Genomic DNA, 18,554 nt, shown 5'->3' with positions numbered 1-18,554 from the left:
GAAGGCGTTGACGGCCGAAGGCGGATGGATGCGGAGGAAAACGGCTCATCTGGTCAGTCTGATTTGTCCTGTTATGCCATAATTACAACATTGCTAATATGTATGGAAAGTACAACCTGTTCTTCTGGAAACCCATCAATCCTCCGGGTCTCGTTAGTTCAACATTTGCTCATTAAAAGGACTGCCCGCATCACCAAGCAAAGGCTAGTCACATTCCAATACTCTGGCGATAGAGCATGACCTGATAGAGAAGGCTGGTCCTCAATTTCTCAGAAACCCACCAGTGACCACTCTTCCAATCCCTGACAATGTCCAGCAGTTCCAGCACACTCTGTCCTTTGCAATTCCGAATGCTCGGCTTGGCCCCTGCCATGATGAGAGTTGTCAACATGTCGGGGGCCCAACTGTCGAGAAAAGGATATTCGACGCGGCTTTTCATGGCGTTAATGATGAGCAAGAGAAGATATGCCAGCGGCGTGTTTCCGTTCTTGTCAATTGCATTGACATTGTCACTGCCACGATTAATGTCCTGGTCTGACCACCAATCATGTCCCCTCGCGTGGATAAAGCACTCGCGAATGAAGGCGTGAAGGAGCAGAGGGCCACCGCTGCTTGTCTTGGGACAGATGGCCAGGATTGCTCGAGCTTCGTCCCACGGTCCACCAGTGTTGATCGCCCTTTCTACAATTAGACGATATTGAACCGCTGTATCCGGATCCAACTTTCTCTTCCCTGCCATGAGAAGCTCAAGAATGGATTTCGAGTGCTGCTCCGCGGCGGACGGCGCGGGCGTACGTGTGAACCTTTTCGACTTCTGCCTGCATCCGGCTCTGATGGCGATGCTCAATGGCGTTTCCCCGTCGCTTGCGGGGACATGAATTGCAGCCTTCATGGCGACCAGGCGTCGACAAATCTGGAGGTGACCGTGATGCGCAGCAAAGTGAATTAAGCTCCAGCCATCGTAGCTGACTTTGTTGTTCATGTTCTTGACGTGGTAGAGGTCGCTTTTCATGTTCACCCAGTCCTTGTTGAGCTGAGCATTTGGTTCCATTTGCTCCACGACTGTACGCGCACCCAACGATATGGCGGTCGCGAGAAAGTATGGCTCTTTGAGAATGCGGCAAGTCGAGTCAATACCCACGAGCAACCGATACATTTTGTCGTTGAGCTCGTCATCGGCATGCCAGCTTTCGAATGCCATACTCCACAACTTGGCTAAATCGTCACGCTTGTTCGCCACATCCACCACAACATGGGCACCGCGTTCAAGCAGACCGCGTGCAAATCGGTGGCACCCCATTCCCATTGCTTTCATGATGAGCGTTTCGCTTTTGATGCAATGGTTGACATCCACCAAGCCCTCTGAAATTAAAAGGAGGACCCCGTCCGTAATCGACGGTAAGATTGTTTCATCGCCTCGGAAAAGCACACAAGGCTCTAGTAACGTTTCGGCTGCATCCACGCCGCCTTCCAAATGTCGCCCTATTTTCTTTGTGTGGTTCAAAATGATCGAGATTGTCGGTACCAAACTTGCCGACCATGCCTCCAGTTCCCCTTGAGGGCTCGGTGTTCCGGAAATCCGGCTTGCCGCGTGAGTCAACGCGCTCAAACTGTCGGCATCAGGATCGTGAAGATCGCCGCCCGACTTGAGAAGGAAATCGAGAATATCCACCCGATGTAATGAAGAAGAGAAGAGAACAGCGGTGTTCTTAGTGACATTGTCGACACCAAAATCGATAACATGACTGACAACCGCTAGGGCTGCATCGGAAGACGGAAGGCTGGCGGGAACTTTCTCCACCCAGAACGGCTGTACCCTGCAACATAGGTCGAGCACGCTGTTTGCATTAAGGGAGTGATCACTGCGCCCTCTCATGGCTTCTTCCAGGTTCGTATTGGGCCCAGGTTCATGGAGGAAGATGTCGGCACGGGCTCCGGCTTCGATTAGGGCGAGGGCTTCTCGGTAATGGCAATGATAGCAGGCTTCGACGAGTAGAGTGTGTCCTTCTCCCAAATCGTGCTCCAGGTCAGCCCCATGACGCAGCAATATCTCCAGAGCGAGTTCGAAGTTTTCCAACTCCCAGAAGGCTCTCCACACAAGGGTTCCGTCGAAGACATCTGGGTGAGTCTTCTCAATGTCGTCAAGCTCACGCTCGAGACAGAGCTCCGCAAACTCTGGGTAGGAGTGTCGCATGGCTGTGATGAACTTAGGAATTGGTCGAGTGATTCCGTCTCCTTCGAATAAGAGTCGCTCGCTGATATGGGGGCATATTTCGAGAATAAAGTAAGCTACCCCTTGGTGTCCGTGGCATAAGGCAATGTGGTAAGGTGTCCAAGCCGGATACATCACAGTCGGGTCGAAATCGTCTGTCCAGTCGGGGAAGTGGAGACAATTTTGATTCTTCGGATCCGACGCATGAACACAAAAGCCTTTTGAAGAGATGTTGAGAAGAGCTCCAGACTCAACAAGAAGAACGAGGGCTTCAAAGTTTCCTTGTCGCGCGGCGATGTGAACCGGAAACCAATAGACGGCCTTTGGCTCTTTCAAGATGTCGAGATAGTCGAGGTCGTCATCTAGCCATCTGACAACTCCGAATACTTCGGCGTCAAATCTCTTCCACAAAGCCCAATCAACACCGTCTTCATCATCATCGTCGTCGTCGTCATCCTCCTCCTCCTGCTGCTCGTCATCAATGTAATCTGCGATTAAGTCTTGGTACTCGCCGAAATCACCCTTGTTGAGCCAATCAGACCGAAGCTGAAATATCTCACCATCTCTTCGGTATTGCTGATCAAAACGTTGCTTGGCGGGCTCGGTGTCTTGATTCCATTCCTTGTATCCATCCTGAGGGCGGTAGCGAATAACGCCGGCGTTGGCGTGAAAGTTGGAAACGGATAGAATCTTGCTCATGACATTAAGATAACCAACGTCCGTGGCCCAGCAAAGAAGGTAGGGATGTCGCAAAACCCCGAGGTTGTAGAGCTTCGGTTCCGCAACAAAGTTGAAGAAGCGATCGGCAAGTGAGAGGGCCGCGAGTGCACTGATGACGGTGTCCCGGTGTTTGAAATCTTGACTTGGCGAACCCTGGTCGAAGAGGACATCGACAATGGCGATCTTCAACTCCGGGGGGAGTCGACCGAGGTTTGCCATCTTGGCGTCGTCAGTGGATTCTCGGTTGGTGTCGATGGGCTGTCGGTGGTGTTGTGGGAAAGGTTGTGGATTTCTCGTGGCTGGCTTTGGTAAAGGTGGGGCAGGCAGTCGCAAAGTTGAGTGATGCTGCCTTCCTTTCTGGAAAGAGCGACCTCCCGCACAAAGGCTTTGAGGAAAGCGCGACCCCTTCCACGGCTTCCATGAACGCAATTGCGAGCACCTTCCACAAGACCCCACAACACCAACCGCATCTGAGGTAGATGTTCTAAAGCTTTCTCCAAACACTGAATGTACTTGTATCTACCCTATTCCTTTGTTGCTGTCGACCACGGTCGTGCCTGATCTTCTTCCATCTGCTTTGGCCATGCAGTCTTCAATTGGGTCTGCCTCATTGTCTTTTTGGTACAATTTGCAATCCCTTTCTCGCCCTCGAACAGTCTTTTATACGACTCGCAAGTTTGGATGGGGTATCTTGTGTCTTTGCTTCACGATGATGAAGCGCGGCGAAATCAAGATGGAAAGCCCGTCCGATGAAGCCCCTTTCCTTGCTAGGTTTACGTAAGACACGGCATGACGTCGATGGCAGCAGTCAGCCACACCCAGCATCAAGTCTTTCCGACTTCAGCCACTCACTGCCTGTCCCTTCGCTGGCATCAGTACGAGAAACCACCCATGTCAGTATTCTGACGCGTAAGTTACCTTCCCTTCTCCTTGAGTCCATATTATTTGAGCGTCTTGTCAGTAACCATCACCTCCACGGCGTCATGCAACAGCAGCCTGTTCTGTGCCACCACGGATCTTCACCAAGACGCCGGTCGCCGAAAGTGTTTGCCACGCAACGCCCGCCAGTATCACCAAACTTCGCGTCGCCGAACCAAAATCATGAGTCGTCAGCATCAAAGCCGTATCGGAGGTGTTACCGTCCGCGCGGCGGAGATATCGGTGCCGAAACCAGCCTCCAACCCCGCCCCAACCGGGATCCAACCGCCCCAACTCCGCGCCGTTATTCCTCGCAGATCGTCCCCGCATCGCCGCCACGCTATTGATGCACCCCAGATTGAAGCAGGCAAGGTTGCTTCTGCAGGAAGGCCCCCCCATCGGCCGCCACCAACAACACCATTCAGCCTCTCGCCTCGCCATTCCCGCATCTCATGGCAAGGACCTGTCATCTAATCGACTCAGCGCCGTCAATGCGAACCAGAGAATCTGTCATCGTATTCTCCTCCTCGCATTCGCTCTCCCGCTCGAACACACCCTCAGGACGCACACAGTCTGATGTCACCGGAGCCCAACGGCACCCCGAAATCCGCAAACCAACCACTCCTTGGAGGAACACAAACACAAACCCCTTCATGTCGCGTCCCGTTATCGTTAGGGGATACGCGCGAAAACAATGAAACAACCCCGTCCCACCGTCCCAAATGCCAGCTACGCTCAGGCCCTTCGCGGCCTTGGAGCAGCACACCCGCCTGTCCCCAACAGAGCTTCGCCCAATACCCAATACGGCGCAAAAGACGGGAGAGACTGCCGCCCCCCGTCATCATGGGGCCAACAAAGAGTAACGTCAGCGCCCAGAGATCGGACGGGAGCACCCGCGCCATCGATTGGCTGCGCCCTGCACCGTTGATCCCGGCGCGGCATCGGCTCCGGTGAAGAAGAGTGGCGCCTGCTGCCTCGGCGGGCATGCACCCGGAAACAAGTTGTGCGCCTGCATAACTGGGGCATATATCATGGGCAGTACCCTCTCGCCAAGATGGTGTACTGGTCTTCGAATATCGTTCAGACGCCATCGGGCATCTAGAAGAAATCCACAAGTATTCCGACAGATACAGTGAACATGATTATCCCAAGCGACATCTCGAGCCTCAACAACGTCCGCCTGGCAGTGGCTCTGCCACTTGCCCTGGTAGCTCTTGTAAGCCTGCCCAAGCATTCAACCTTGCTCCACAAGAAGCAATACTGACAACACCACCAGGGCTTTCTCCGCGTGATATACAGAGCCGTCTACAACATCTACTTCCACCCTCTCTCCTGCTTCCCAGGCCCCAAGCTCAATGCAGTAACACGTCTGCCCTTCACTCGCATGCTCACCGCCGGCCATGCACACAAGACTCTTTTCGACCTGCACCGGAAATACGGCCCCATCGTGCGCCTCGCCCCCGACACTATCGACTTCGCCGACCCGCGTGCCTTCAAAGATCTCATGGGTCATTCCAAGGGCGGCGGCTCCGGTGGTGAGAATTACAAGGACCCTGTCAACGCCCGCTACAAGCCCCACAGCATCATCAACTCCAACCGCGAGGACCACGCCCGCATCCGCCGCGTCCTTGCGCACGGCTTCTCCGCGCAGAGCATGGTCGCGCAAGAGCCCCTGATCCAGAAGCAGGTCGACCTACTGATCCAGCGCCTGCACGAGAACTGCGAGGGCGGCGACAAGGCGCTGAACATGGTTTCGTGGTACAACTGGACGACGTTCGACATCATTGGCGACCTGGCTTTTGGCGAGCCGTTTGGATGCCTTGAGAGCTCCGAGTACCACCCCTGGGTGTCTGTCATTTTCGATAACATCCATGCTGGACTGTACAGGAATCAGTTTCAGCGGTACGCGCTGACGAGGCCGTTTGCGAAGTGGCTGATGCCCAAGGACTTGAAGGAGAAGCAGCGCATGCACAATAAGCTGAGCCAGGAAAAGGTCGAGAGGCGGATGGCGTTGGGCGAATCGAGACCTGATTTCGTACAGTCCATGATGATGAAGGAAGGCCCTCTGGTAGGTTTGCGTGCCCTTGAAACCAGAAGGTAGCTGACTGACGCGCGCTTGCAGGCCATGTCCAAGCCCGAGATTGAGCAGACCGCCGACACCCTCATCATCGCCGGCTCCGAGACAACAGCATCAGTGCTCTCCGGCGTCACCTACTTTTTGACGATGTATCCCGAAGCCATGGCCAAGCTCGTCGAGGAAGTGCGAACATCATTCAACTCCGAGAAGGAAATCGACATTCTGAGCGTCCAGCGCCTCAAGTACATGCTCGCCGTCCTCGACGAGAGCATGCGCGTCTACCCCGTCGTGCCGTTCGGTCTTACCCGAGTCATCAAGCCCGGCGGCGACTACATTTGCGAGACCTACGTACCCGGAGGCGTAAGTTTGAAAAGACCATTTCCACCGTGACAGAAGCTGATGAGTCCTGCAGACGAGAGTTATGGTCTCCCAGTGGTCCATCTACCGCGACGAGAAGTACTTCGCCCAACCGACGACGTTCATCCCCGAACGCTGGCTTGGCGACCCCCGCTTCGAGAACGACGACCGAAGCGCTCTTCAGCCCTTCTCATTTGGACCTCGGAACTGCATTGGAAGAAAGTGAGTTCTCTCTAACTCCGCTCATTGCAACATATCACTGACCATCGACTCCCAGCCTGGCCTACTCCGAGATGCGCGTCATCCTCGCCAGGGTCATCTGGAACTTCGACCTGAAGTTGGCAGAGGACAGCACCAATTGGACGGAGCAGAAGCTCTACGGGCTGTGGAAGAAGGGACCTTTGAACGTCCATCTGACACCAAGGAAGGTTGAGTGAAAGGCTGGTCATTGGATAAAAGCATGCTTGCTGCGTCGCCTTCGGCGCAAGGATGCAGGACAGAATGGGACAGGTGCATCATACGGAATTCATAATCATTATTATTCTAAAGCATTTCATGCATTGCTCATCAATCAGATCGCATTGTTCTGCTGAAGGAAGGAAGGTGTTTTGGAGGCTTTATTTGATGTTGTGCTGCTCGTCACATGCCTTATCCCAGATCTGAGGTAATAGCTGGCATTCTCTATACCTGCCTACGCCCCCCAGACCGTGGAGAGGGCATAGGAACTCGCATGAGACTACAATGTGATTTCCAGAATGGGGCTTTACATAATGGAGAGGATTTAGAGGTATTATTTTACTGAAGCCCTAGATCAGGAGCTTGATAGAACCTGACCTCACCTCAACCCCTGCCCAGCAAAGCATCCCCCATACCTGACGCCAACCCCAATTCCACCATACAAGCTTCTTTCATCTGCACTCTTCTAGCACCAGACTTCCCACCATTCCTTTCATCTCAAAAAAGCCCATATTCTCCTTCAAGTGTCTGTCCAATGTCTCAAAGACTTTCAGCAAAGCTCCATGATCCGTGTGTTGGGGAACTTCCCCAACTCACCCAGGAGAAGAAAGAAACACTCCAAACCCGCAACAAAATCATCCAAGCCTATTCCCCTTCCAGTGCCAAGGACCTGTCCTGCTGGGTGTAAGTTCTACCAGACTTCACAACCGAGAGAGCTAGTAGCGAAAGTGTTCTCGCCCAGCCGGTTCAAGTTGATGTTCATCTGTGCCCAGTACCGCCACAATCTGAATGCACGCGCTTGGGCTGCGGCATCAATGAAATTCGGAGAGCCCTTCGAGTCCTTGTCGAACATGACGAGCACGGGACCCAGAACCAGAGGCACAGCAATGTGCCCCATTGAAGCAAGGTGCCACCCGCACCAAGATGATGCTAGGATATTCTCCTTCCAGTGTTGTCCTTGCTGATGGCTCGGCGCACCAGACTTGACAATCGAATGAGCCCCTCTCTTTTTATAGCTGGAGAGGTTGCCTCATCACGAGCCATGCGCAGCGACGCCGCGGACGAAGAGAAGGGAGCCCATGAAACAAGCAATCATCTGGCTGGCCCACCGGGCTAGGGCAGAAGTCGATGGAGCTGGTGAACGAAGAGGACGGACAAAGCCCACTGCGATGGCCACCAGGTTCCCACCCCGAATGGCGTGTTGCTGATGGTGGGGACATGGCGGCACATCTCGGTGCCGATACCTGGAGTAGAGTTAGCAAGTCAAGCGTATGAAGATGGGAAGTAGATGAGAACATACCGGTGAAGCCGCTTCCGTTGGTCGGGATTGGCTAGTGAATGCCACCAATAATGATGGCGTTGCGAAGGTGTTGTCCGTAGCCCTTTCAACCCAAGATTGCAGCAGAGTAAGCAGGCAACTCTTTTACTCCATTGAAATCTCTGAGTGACCCTTGAAGTCATAGGGCTAGGAAATACAGCCCGATAGACTGTTGATGGATGGAACTGGTCTCGCCAATCAAGCCAAAGCCAGATCGTTGTGTCAAAAGACACTGCAAATCGACTTGTAGTAGGTCGCGAAGATACTGTTCGCACCGGGGAATCTTGTCTTCTTGCTGATCTCGAAAACATTATCCTCCGCGTCGTCAGCGGTTGCAACGGGCAACCGGAGGATCAAATGTCTGACAAGGGTAGTGATTGCCCATATCAGGGCCGTCGTTCGATGGGGTAGGTGGCAGATGCGGCCGCCACCGAGAATCGATCGTACGGGGTGCCGATGTCTTGGGTGTTCGAAAGTCTCTGTCTAATGTCAGCATTTGTTTGGCGGTATCTGGTGGGTGCGTGTTCTACCGTGAGGAAATTGAGGAGGCACCCGGTTGAGCACTTGGAGACTCGGGAACACGCGAACTGCGTGCTCAGGAAGGTCGGAGCTCCTGGCGCCGGAGCCCACCCAGAGGAACGTTGTGGCTGATATCCGACGCCTCGGAGAAAGTGAAGGCGTGGGTGTTGGAAAGTCTCTGTTCAACGTCAGCACTGCGAAGACTTCTATGGGGTGCGAGACCTACCATTGAGAAATAGGAAAAGTGAGAAGGTACTCAGTCGAGAAGGCCCAGACGAAGTTGAAGGCCTCGAGGGCCATCGGAGGGCGTAGGTGTTCGAAAGTCTCTGGTGGAAGTCAGCACCTGTGCGAAGGCTTCTGCGGAGGTGTGGATCTCACCGTTGTTCATAGCCTGCCACTTAGCCGTTGACCACCAGCATAAACTCCAGACACCATCTTATCGTTGTGACAGCGCTCGTGGCATGAAACCCCACCGTGGTTCTTGGAGCAAAAACCTGTTGAAGATGGACACGGCACTTGGCGCATGGTCTTGTAGCTGTAGCTCCACGTGTTGCACCACTGGAAGTCTATGAACAAAGCCCAGAAGTGGGTGCGGACGACCGGGTTTCGGAATGAGACCGAATGAGACGATGGATTCGAAATTCGTGTTTCTGCCGCCAACCACCCAGCCGTGTCAACTTCGCCGTTGTCGTCGACGTCGCGTGAAATCTGCTGCTCTGCGGTGAGAGTTAAGTGTCGAAGTTGCTCCAGTGGCGAGAATCTGGAGATGAGCTCCTGGTCAATAAATGGGCAGATTGAAAGGGCCGGCGTCCTCGCTAGTGATGGTGACGCCAACTGCCCTCGCAAACACTGTGACGAGGGTGGCACGTGGGTTGTCAGAACGGCTTCGGAGAAGAGACACCATCTTCTCCAGAATGCAGGGCATTCCAAGCTGGCCGTAGCCCTCATCGGCAATGTGGGCGGCCTGTGAGAGCGATCCGCCCAAACTGTTCCATGCTCAAAAGGGTTTTGACAGCTTCATGAACGACGAGAAGGGTTGCGCGAAAAGGAAGCCTGCGCAAGAGCGACTCAGAAAACCATTGCCTGTCCCTCACTACCATCCCTTTCCCCCCCATTACCTGGAATCTTTGAAAACAAAACGGCAAGAGGGGGGAACCGGAAAGGGGATGATGAGGGTGTTGAGCACCACCACAGATTTCGACACTAAAAGGGTAGCCACAGCGAGTAGGAGAAACTCGGTACCCTCTTAGTCTCAAAATCTGTGGTGGTTGATAGCTTTCTAGGCTGGAAGGCATGTCGGCAAAGAAGGTGTCAGCGGGTAATGACACATCGAAATGCAGCATGACTTCTTGCGCGAAGCGCCCCATGGATTGGCGGCGAGGAATCCGCGGACCTCGGGTGTTTGGCGTGGCATGCCGAACAAGAAACCTGTAGTAGCTCATCTTGTCGTTTGTCCAGAGCAGCTGCACTGTCTGTTGAAGTTGAAGACTTGGGTAAGCTGTGATCGTGATGTGGTAAAAGTTCTCGCCGTAGATCGGCTTTCATTGGCGAAGCTCTCTGTTAGCCAGGCGAGCGTTAACGACTGTTGAAGTTGAGGCCTGCTGAGGGCGAGTGCGCAGTTTGGCCGTAAGTCGGGTCCCATCGGCGAAGCTCTCTGTTGATCAGGCGTGCGTTGCTCAGTGTGGATGTTGGACATTTTGCAGGCAACTACTTTCTGAGGTTAGAACCAGGGAAGAGCCAATGCCATGCCATAGGTGGTTGAGGGTGGAGCGAAGTGCTTACCTGAGTGCCATTCGATTGAGGGAAAGGAAACCACCAGACCCAGACATGTCGTTGCCGTTAGAAGGATGATGACTGATGTCTGGGCAGATGGCAACCACGCCTAAGGGCGGAGGGAAGGCGAAAGGCACCCCGTGGGGAGTGAAGATGGACATGTGCCCTGCCTGTGAAATGCCCCTGGTTAGCGACGGTCTCAACGAATGGGCCATCTTTGTTGTGACATACGGGCGGGTTCTGGGTGTAGGCATCAGTTGGAGTAGCCTGGATGCGCTGGTGAACGAAGAAGACTCAATGGCCCGTTCTGCCCTTTGTCCGCAATCTTTTCCCGGAAATTTCAGTTGCTTTATGTGCTGTGAAGTGGAAGGAGGGGTTAGGTTCTCGGTTGGGCTGTGAGAGCAATCGAGCGGGCCGGTATGACCCAAAATTGGAAGCAGGGACAGGACCTGTTGTGCGCATTAGACAGCGAGTAAGAACGAGGAGAAAAAACATCAAACTTCGATTCAAACCCAGAAGCTAATAGGAAGTAAGGTGTATGAGTTTGGAATGCTTGCCTGGTGATGTTGGTACTTACCCAGGTTGATGACTGGTATTGTTGTTTGGAAATTGGAAGGTGGGTAAATTGAAACTTCGGTTCGAGCGCCGAAGACGACGGTAAATAAATACCATCTTACGGTCTTCCCGTCCGTTGGAGCTGATGTTGTTGATGAAGCAAAAAGTTCGCTGAGATCCTGTCTTCAGAGGAAGTTGTGTTGTGAAAGTTCTTGATGGGTGCTTGATTGACGATGGGTTGTTTTGGGAGGGGATTTTTGGGGATGGTGGAAGTTGTGGGGTTTTTGTGGGACTTGGCCTTAGACGTCGGCAGCCCAGGAGTCTTCTCCAAGGTAGGTAGAGAGAGAAGGCTGGTGGTGCGAGGGTCGGGGTGGCCAACCTCCAAGCAGCCCTCTAAGGCGGCGTCTGTCTCAGTCGGACTTCCATGGCATATCTTGTTTGTGTGGTTGTCAGTGCTAAGCGAGGGTAGGGTTCCTATCTGTGAAGGTTGTCACCAGACGAAAATTCTTCAATCGCTCTTTCTTAAGGCGGTGTGAAATTTCTGGATCGTTGTTGCTGATCAGGGACAAAGCTGCCGACTGCAATCGGTCTTTGTTTTTTCTTTGCTCAGGTTGTGACCCTTTCCTTTTTGTGGGGACTTATGTTCTTATCACCAACTGCAACCTGACATCACCTGATTCCATGAATCAAATGCAGTCACTGAATTAGGTGGTGTTTAAAACTTGGCTTGATTTTGTTAGAATTATATAAACTTAGGCTGCCCATAGCCCTGGATCACAATGGGCACACCATCAAAAAAACCAGGGCAGACACACTCCCCATTCGACATGCGCCTGGTTTACATGCCCCGAGGGGTTGAAATCATGCCCCTGCTACAAAGAATGGCCACGAGCGTATGAGAGTCGAAAATTCTCAACCGCGACTTGGTAATTCCCATTCTTCCCTCGACGTCATGACCCCCGAGATGCTCGTGGCCACCTACGAATACTTTAGGCCAACTGCAGTTCGTCTGCAGGCCCAAGATGTGACGGGCAGGCACTCAAAACGATTGCTAACGCTCAACTTGTGATGACCTGGTTCAATTAATCTAGAGATGAAGGAAAAAGTCAGAAGTGTGGGCGTGGGCGCGCGAGGGCTCTATGGCGTGACACAAGAGCGCCGACGGCAAGCTCTGGGGGACGGCGATGAGCATTAGGCTCAGCTCCTCCAGAACTTCAGGGGACGATAGCATGATGGGCTTCAGTAGGTCTTGAGTACCACTGGTGTCCTTGATGTCCTTCTGCGCGTGAAGGTCTTCTGCCTTTCGCGCCAGCGCAGCTACTAGCACGTTCTCGCAGTCCGGACGGTACTGAACAGCGAAATTGTACTTAGACAGAAGACCTGGACAGCGGGCTTGTCGGGCGTTCAGAAGCCGTTTCGTCATCAAGAACAAGAGGGCCTGGTGATCCGTGATCACGTCAAAGCGCTGCGACACAGATGTTAGTCCATCGCCCTCGCAAAGGGCCCGGGAAGGAGTCGTGTTAAGAAGTAAACAAACAAAATTTGGTGGATGCATTGGTGCTTCCTATTTTGTAAGGCCATGCGGTCTCTGGTAATGGCGGAGGTGATGATCGAAAGACCTGGTAAGCCCAGTTGGTGCCACTTCAACCGGTACCAGGACCCGCGATGCCGATGTTCTCTCTACTCTGTTTTTGTTTTCCCAAGGCCGTAGTATTGCCCTTTAAACCTGAGCAGTTGCGGCGCGGGCGACTGCCCAAGGAGCACCTTGCAGTGCCTTCGGAGCAAATCTGGAGGGAGGACAGATATTGTACCGATGTAAACCCATTGTGGAAAATGCCCAACGGCGTCGGAATGACTATCAAGTCTGAGCTTTTTCGCTTCGCGGCTGTTCTTCTGACGCTGAAGCGTTTCACGAAAGCAGGTGCACTCCGTTGAAAATTTGCCATTTGGCCAGTTCATCAAAACTTTCCATCCTCAGCAATTTGGCACTTGTGGCGATTCTTCTGGTAAAGCTCCATCCGCCGCAAGTCATTTGACAATCAGAGCTGTACTCGGTGTTTACACGTCTCTGGCCAGCGATTAAGTAGCTGCCGGCATAGAGTGAGATTGTCTCCAAGGTCAAATAATGTGACAACAGATGAATGCGGTCCCTGCCTCCGTTGCAGATATTGCTAGGTGAGGTATCTTGCGAACGTCCAAGTCCATGGCAGTGCCAGTTTGCCATAGGATATATCTGCAGAATAATCGTCGACCTGGGCCTGGTCGGCTTGCTAGTCCGACTGGCTCTGCTGGCTCCGCTACTGGAGACCTGCTGGGCCTTCCGGCCGTTCTGAGAGTCCTTTACGAACTAACCGTTGAAGGGGCCCGACTTCTGGGCTGCTGACTCTCCTTCGCGAAAGCTGTTCGGGCTTTCGAGAATTCTCTCAATGCCGTCCATGGAACGCCAATTGTTTGCCCTCAGCCTGCTCCGCAATGACACTATTGTATCCCTCCTCACGACGGACAGCCTGGCGAAGCCGGCCATCACTGTCATTAACTTCAAGAATAATAGTGTTCGCTCTATGGGCACCTGCTAACGTGATGTCCAAAGTGAGAAGCGAAAGCAGCCAGGCAATCGTTGGCTTCTTCTCACAGGTCTGCGTGAGACGAATATATTTAACAACACGTACTTAGCTACGAGCTTCAAGGTGCGTTTCGCCGATGTAATAACAGAACCTTGGCGACGGTCTCATCTATCCTTCCCAGATGCTTCCAAGTAGAGTTGTAAAGCATGCCTGCACCAAGCTCCGAGCTAGTAAGCAGTTGAGGTAAACTTACTTTCGTCGGCCCGGGTCAAGTCCCATCTCCTCGCCGTCAGTATGTTCCTCCGAAGCAAGACCCCTAGTAGTAAGGCCTGAGGCGTGAATGCTCCTAAGCCATGGAAATGGGCTTGATTCGTCGCTTCAAGTGACAACTGAGGAAAATAGAGCCTTCAAAAGCTTTTGGTTCTTGACAGCCAGTTGAGATCTATTCCGAATCCCAATGCCAGCTTTGGTATGCTTGAATGACAGCGCTAAGGAAATCATTCCCGACTAAAGTAGCTCTTATCAGATAAAGAGGTTCTTCGAGGATGGTTCCAGTCTTCGGGATGCGTAAGTGATATACAAACATGGCTCTCTTCACCGTTTCAAATTCTCCGTCATAGGCATATGGCGCTCTGGAGGATTCATAGGGCCCGAGGTATAAGTAGTGATATATTAATTTTTAACGATAATGAGTAGGCAGTATATAGTTGGTAAATGGTAATGAATTGCCGCAAAGATAAACCTGCTAATATTTCATAGCTTAGATTTGTATAGCGTCTTCTGCTGTTTCTCTGCCTTTTCGGTCTCTTTCTTCCACCAGTCGACTCGAGCATTGATGACGTCGGCGAATGCCTCCAGCCACTTCGGGTCGAATTTGGGCAGTATTCGTCCCGTCGAGCCAGGCGCAGGCTCGCCAGCAATGGCGCGCAACGCTTCAAAATACTCCTCAAAATCTGGGGAAAGAGTAAAGAACGGAACGCCATCACCTCGCTTAACTAGACGATCTGCTTCCCATCTCTCCATCTCCGTTGTGGATGGAAGTTGCCCGCGTCCCGCAAACACACGAGCGGCAGCTACAGCTTGCCACTCAAACACACGGAAGGTGAAACCACCAGTCACCTAGGTCGGTTAGCTCAGATTTTATGCTTGAAGCGAAGGAAGCTTACCATGCCCACAAATGCCAGAGACGGGTCATCGGTGTGGAAAACGTGTTGGTAAAGTCTCGGGATACGCCGATTTTCAACCTTCAACTTTGGCAAGAAGGGGAAGCTGAAGTCATAGCCTGTAGCGAACAACACGACGTCCACGTCGTCCACAGTTGACTTGTCGCTGAATGTGATGCGGCCGGTCTTGTGGCAAAAATGCGTGATTTGCGGCTTGATGGTGATGTCGGGATGGGTGAAGGGGGCCCATCCGAATGCGGGTAGTGGTTCACGAAGAGACGCTATCACGGGAGTTTGTGATACTAGGCGAATGTCGTGTAGTGCGTCAAATGCCGAGACTGAACCACCGACGACTACAACCTTCTGATGCACGTGTTAGCTCGACGGAAAAGTCTCCCCGCAGATTACTAACCTTGCCCCTGAACTCCTCGGGACTTCGAAAGTGTTTGGTGTGCTTTACGCGCCCCGGGAACTTCTCATCATACTTGACGAGGCCTGGGATATCGGGAATGTAAGGCAAGTAGAAATGACCAGACCCGACAACTATCGCATCGAAAGTTTCTTGCCACCAGTAGTCTTTCGACTTGCCTGGGACCACCTTCCTGAGCGTCAAGACCCACTCGTCGCCCTTCTTCTCCGCCAGCTCGACCGTGGTGCTGAACTCGACCAGCTTGTCATGGCCTCCACGTGTGAAGATTGCCTCGACCCATTCTCGAATGAGCTCGCGGTGTCTGAAAGGGGCGCCGGGTCCATACTGGGCAATCGTGCGCTCCGAGAGAATCTTCGGGATAGGTTCTTGCGTGAAGGCCATGATCTCGGGCGTGATGTTGCTGTGGAGGGTTTCGTGTACTCCGGTATCCGCATAGCGCAGCTGATGCGAGTTGATCTTCTCAGTCTTCGGGGTCCATGTGGGAAAGGTCTTGGGGAGGTCGACGGGAGGATTAGCTCGTTGCTCGACGAGGTCGCGGAGAGAAGGGATCCGTGACGGAAGCTCAGGAGTATACACCCTAAGGTGGGCTGTTAGCAATTGAATTTGGTTGGATCACTGCAATCATTATTTGGACTTACCAAGTTCCTCCAGCGAGATCCCGTCGCTCAAACACGCGGACAACGTCGAAGGCCTGCTCCTTCACCAGCGCATCCGTAGCAATCGCGCCCGCCGGACCGGCGCCAATAACAGCCACTCTACGTATTTCCTTGGCCATAATGATGTTCTAAAATGTGTTGAAAATTACGAAGATGAACCCAGATGTTTTGATGTCCAGGCGCGCATCGCAATTCATGAACACTCGCCTCAATTGGTGACGTCCGGTGCTGATGAGTGTCTTTTCGGTGGCTTCCGCGTGGACAAGGCATTGAGACGATATCGGAATATAGTCGGACGCGTCGGGGACCCTCCGACATGTCGTGATCCGAACATGTGCTGATTGTTGGTTGTCGCAACGGGCGCAGTCCCAAGGTGGAGCTCGTTGACGATTGCATCACGACCCCTGAGAAAGACGCAAGTGGGCCGGCATGCTTCCATGCCACCCAAGACTGCAAGTCCAGACACATTTTAGATAAATTCCGGGAATAAGGAAATGGGACAGATAACGTTTGACAGCATGCGAAGATCACATTACGACTTAATTGTGCTTTTGAAGTGTGCTTCAAATATTCAAGGACTAAAACGATCACCTCGTTGACCGAATGGTACTGTAGCTGTCATGCTGACTGGAGTGTTGAGCTATAGGACGTATCTGAAGTGAAGGTTCTCCTTGTCTGTGAGGTCTTTGAATGCAAGTCTGTCCCGTTCACTCTCGTTCAGGTCGAGAGTGTCCCGCCTTTTGTTCTCCTTCCACAGCAGGACGTACAGCGCCGATGCTGAGACGATGGTGATGCAGTAGCTACGAATGTCTGTTAGTCACCCAGCAATTGGCGATGAATCGGAAACAACGTACCAAATGATTAAACCGGTCCAAAGTTCTGGATAGTGCTGTGCTTTCGTTTCGCTTCGGACAAGCTGCGGGCCCACGATGTTTCCCACGCAATAGGCCACAAACACAGCGGAAGCCATGAAGCTTTTCTTTGTCTCACCCGCAACGTTACCTGCGCCCAAAGTGACGGTCAAACTAACAACGGGCCCGAAAAACCCGATGAGTGAGTAGCCAACAACTGGCGCGACCGGCCGCACGCCCCATTCTGACTTCCAGATTGTGACAAACCCGGCAATCACGGGAAGAGTACACGTAATAAGCGTGATGATTCGGATGTTGCGGTATTTGGAGCAAAGCCAGCCAGTGAGCGGAATGCCGATGGCACAAATCGCTCCAAGCGGAAACTGGAAGAGGATGCTGTCCAAGGCGGAGTATCCGAATGTCGAGACGATGAGGGGACCAAACCCAGAGACAGCACCGTTGACAGTGTATCTGTTCCCAGAATCAGCTTCATTTTCAACATATCATCACGGGAAAACTCACCCAGAAGCCATGGTCAAAGCCACAAGCCAAACCTTCGGATCCAGCATCGCCTCCTTTATCTGGCCTCCCTTGATAGTCTGATTCTTCACGCCAGTTTGCCCCCGCCGCAAACGCTCCACAGCAACCGCCCTCTCCTCAGGCTTCAGAAACCAAGCCGTGAGTGGCGAGTTTGGCAGAAAAAAGCACCAAATACCAAACAGAAACGTCAGTCCGCCAGCAAGCACGTAGATGTACTGCCACGGGGCGAGCGCGCCGCCCTTGATCTGCGCAAAGCCGTAGTTCAGGGCGCTTCCTATGATTGTGAACCATCCAGTGCCGGAAAACCACCAACTTTGTCTGAGGGCTTGCTCTTTTTGGGTGTAGTATCCGCTGACGGTTGTCATGAAGGCTGTTGGGATGATTGACTCCGTGAAGCCTACATAACGTATGCTAAGTATGTGGTTCGTGTCTCATGTACTGATCAGCGACTCACCTAAGAAAAAACGTTGAACAAGAAGTCCTTGCCATGAGGTGACGCCAGCAGTTGCAGCACAGATGATTGCCCAGATCATAACGACGGGGCCAAGTGTCCATCTGGTGTTGAATCTCTGCAGTAGATATGTCATCGGATATGACCCGATGAGCTGGCCGAAGTAGAAGATGGATGTTGCCCAGCTCAGACGGGTTGTATCTGTCTTGGGTGGTGTCACTGAACTATCAATAACTGAAAGATGTAGATCTCCTGTCATTCCGAATAGTGCTGCGCTTCCGAGAATCGCCTATTGCATGAGTTAGACGCTGGCAGCGACCGGGGAAACCTTTGCTCACCTTGTCATAGTATACCAGTCCATAGCCTAATTGTCTTTGTCAGTGTCCTGTTGATTATGAGAAGATCCGGTGCAGTCTTACCAATGACCATCGCTGGCATCAGGAAGAGGTCAATCTTCCTCACGACGCGGGCCTCGATCTCAGGATCAATCACTTGAGCGTGGTCTCCGACCGCTTCCAGAACTGAGGATTGATAACGATCATGTTTCTCCGACTCTGCCTGTCTTGAATGACTCTCGTGTCCATCTTGGACGTCTGTCTGTGCCGCCATCGAGCCTTAGACCGTGGGTCGAAATGACACTAAACGAGGTTGATATCTCATATCCAAGATGGTTGTATCACGCATGTGACTTTAGTTATATGTTCTCGGAAATAGGTCCATGAACACAGACCCTTGTCAGATCTAGAGCCTGGGCAAGGTCTGATACCACCCATTCCCACCACTTCTGGGCAAGACCGGATTGCCTCATCGGTCTCCATCTTGATGACAGCTTCGGCCCCACACCATGAATCCTCTCCTGCGCAACATCAAAGAGACTGTCGGTCCAACGTGAAGACGTTCCTTCCTCATGACCAATAACATGATGCCTTTGAGCGATAAGATAATTCCCGATGTCGGTCCTGCAGTGGTTCCAGCCCTCTGGTAGAGGATTAAT

At 52.6% G+C, this 18,554-nt stretch overlaps 5 protein-coding genes across 5 annotated transcripts; 1 reads left to right on the top strand and 4 right to left on the bottom strand.

Annotated features, from left to right (window-relative positions):
* Positions 1–208: 208 nt before the first annotated feature.
* On the bottom strand, positions 209–3,151 carry GCG54_00007515 (uncharacterized protein; the record flags this gene model as incomplete). The annotated part of the gene is made up of 1 exon (XM_045407496.1): positions 209–3,151. One exon carries the CDS (start codon positions 3,149–3,151, stop codon positions 209–211), a length of 2,943 nt encoding a protein of 980 aa, XP_045266941.1.
* Positions 3,152–4,988: 1,837 nt separating this feature from the next.
* Positions 4,989–6,721, top strand: GCG54_00007514 (Isotrichodermin C-15 hydroxylase; the record flags this gene model as incomplete). Its single annotated transcript, XM_045407495.1, has 5 exons — positions 4,989–5,066; positions 5,127–5,918; positions 5,973–6,287; positions 6,340–6,506; positions 6,562–6,721. The coding sequence occupies 5 exons, from the start codon at positions 4,989–4,991 to the stop codon at positions 6,719–6,721; spliced, it is 1,512 nt and encodes a 503-aa protein (XP_045266940.1).
* Positions 6,722–8,280: 1,559 nt separating this feature from the next.
* On the bottom strand, positions 8,281–8,877 carry GCG54_00007513 (uncharacterized protein; the record flags this gene model as incomplete). The annotated part of the gene is made up of 3 exons (XM_045407494.1): positions 8,281–8,537; positions 8,589–8,755; positions 8,834–8,877. 3 exons carry the CDS (start codon positions 8,875–8,877, stop codon positions 8,281–8,283), a joined length of 468 nt encoding a protein of 155 aa, XP_045266939.1.
* Positions 8,878–14,222: 5,345 nt separating this feature from the next.
* Positions 14,223–15,837, bottom strand: GCG54_00007512 (Flavin-containing monooxygenase ustF2; the record flags this gene model as incomplete). Its single annotated transcript, XM_045407493.1, has 4 exons — positions 14,223–14,588; positions 14,636–14,995; positions 15,045–15,639; positions 15,701–15,837. 4 exons carry the CDS (start codon positions 15,835–15,837, stop codon positions 14,223–14,225), a joined length of 1,458 nt encoding a protein of 485 aa, XP_045266938.1.
* A 521-nt stretch (positions 15,838–16,358) lies between these two features.
* GCG54_00007511 (putative transporter) lies at positions 16,359–18,169 on the bottom strand (the record flags this gene model as incomplete). The annotated part of the gene is made up of 6 exons (XM_045407492.1): positions 16,359–16,518; positions 16,573–17,040; positions 17,092–17,506; positions 17,564–17,849; positions 17,899–17,924; positions 17,980–18,169. The coding sequence occupies 6 exons, from the start codon at positions 18,167–18,169 to the stop codon at positions 16,359–16,361; spliced, it is 1,545 nt and encodes a 514-aa protein (XP_045266937.1).
* Positions 18,170–18,554: the final 385 nt, after the last annotated feature.

The sequence above is a fragment of the Colletotrichum gloeosporioides genome (assembly GCF_011800055.1).
Source record: "Colletotrichum gloeosporioides strain Lc1 chromosome Unknown consensus_27, whole genome shotgun sequence".
NCBI lineage: Eukaryota > Fungi > Ascomycota > Sordariomycetes > Glomerellales > Glomerellaceae > Colletotrichum > Colletotrichum gloeosporioides.
The sequence above is the reverse complement of the archived record's forward strand: the minus strand, read 5'-3'. Positions and strand labels throughout refer to the sequence as shown.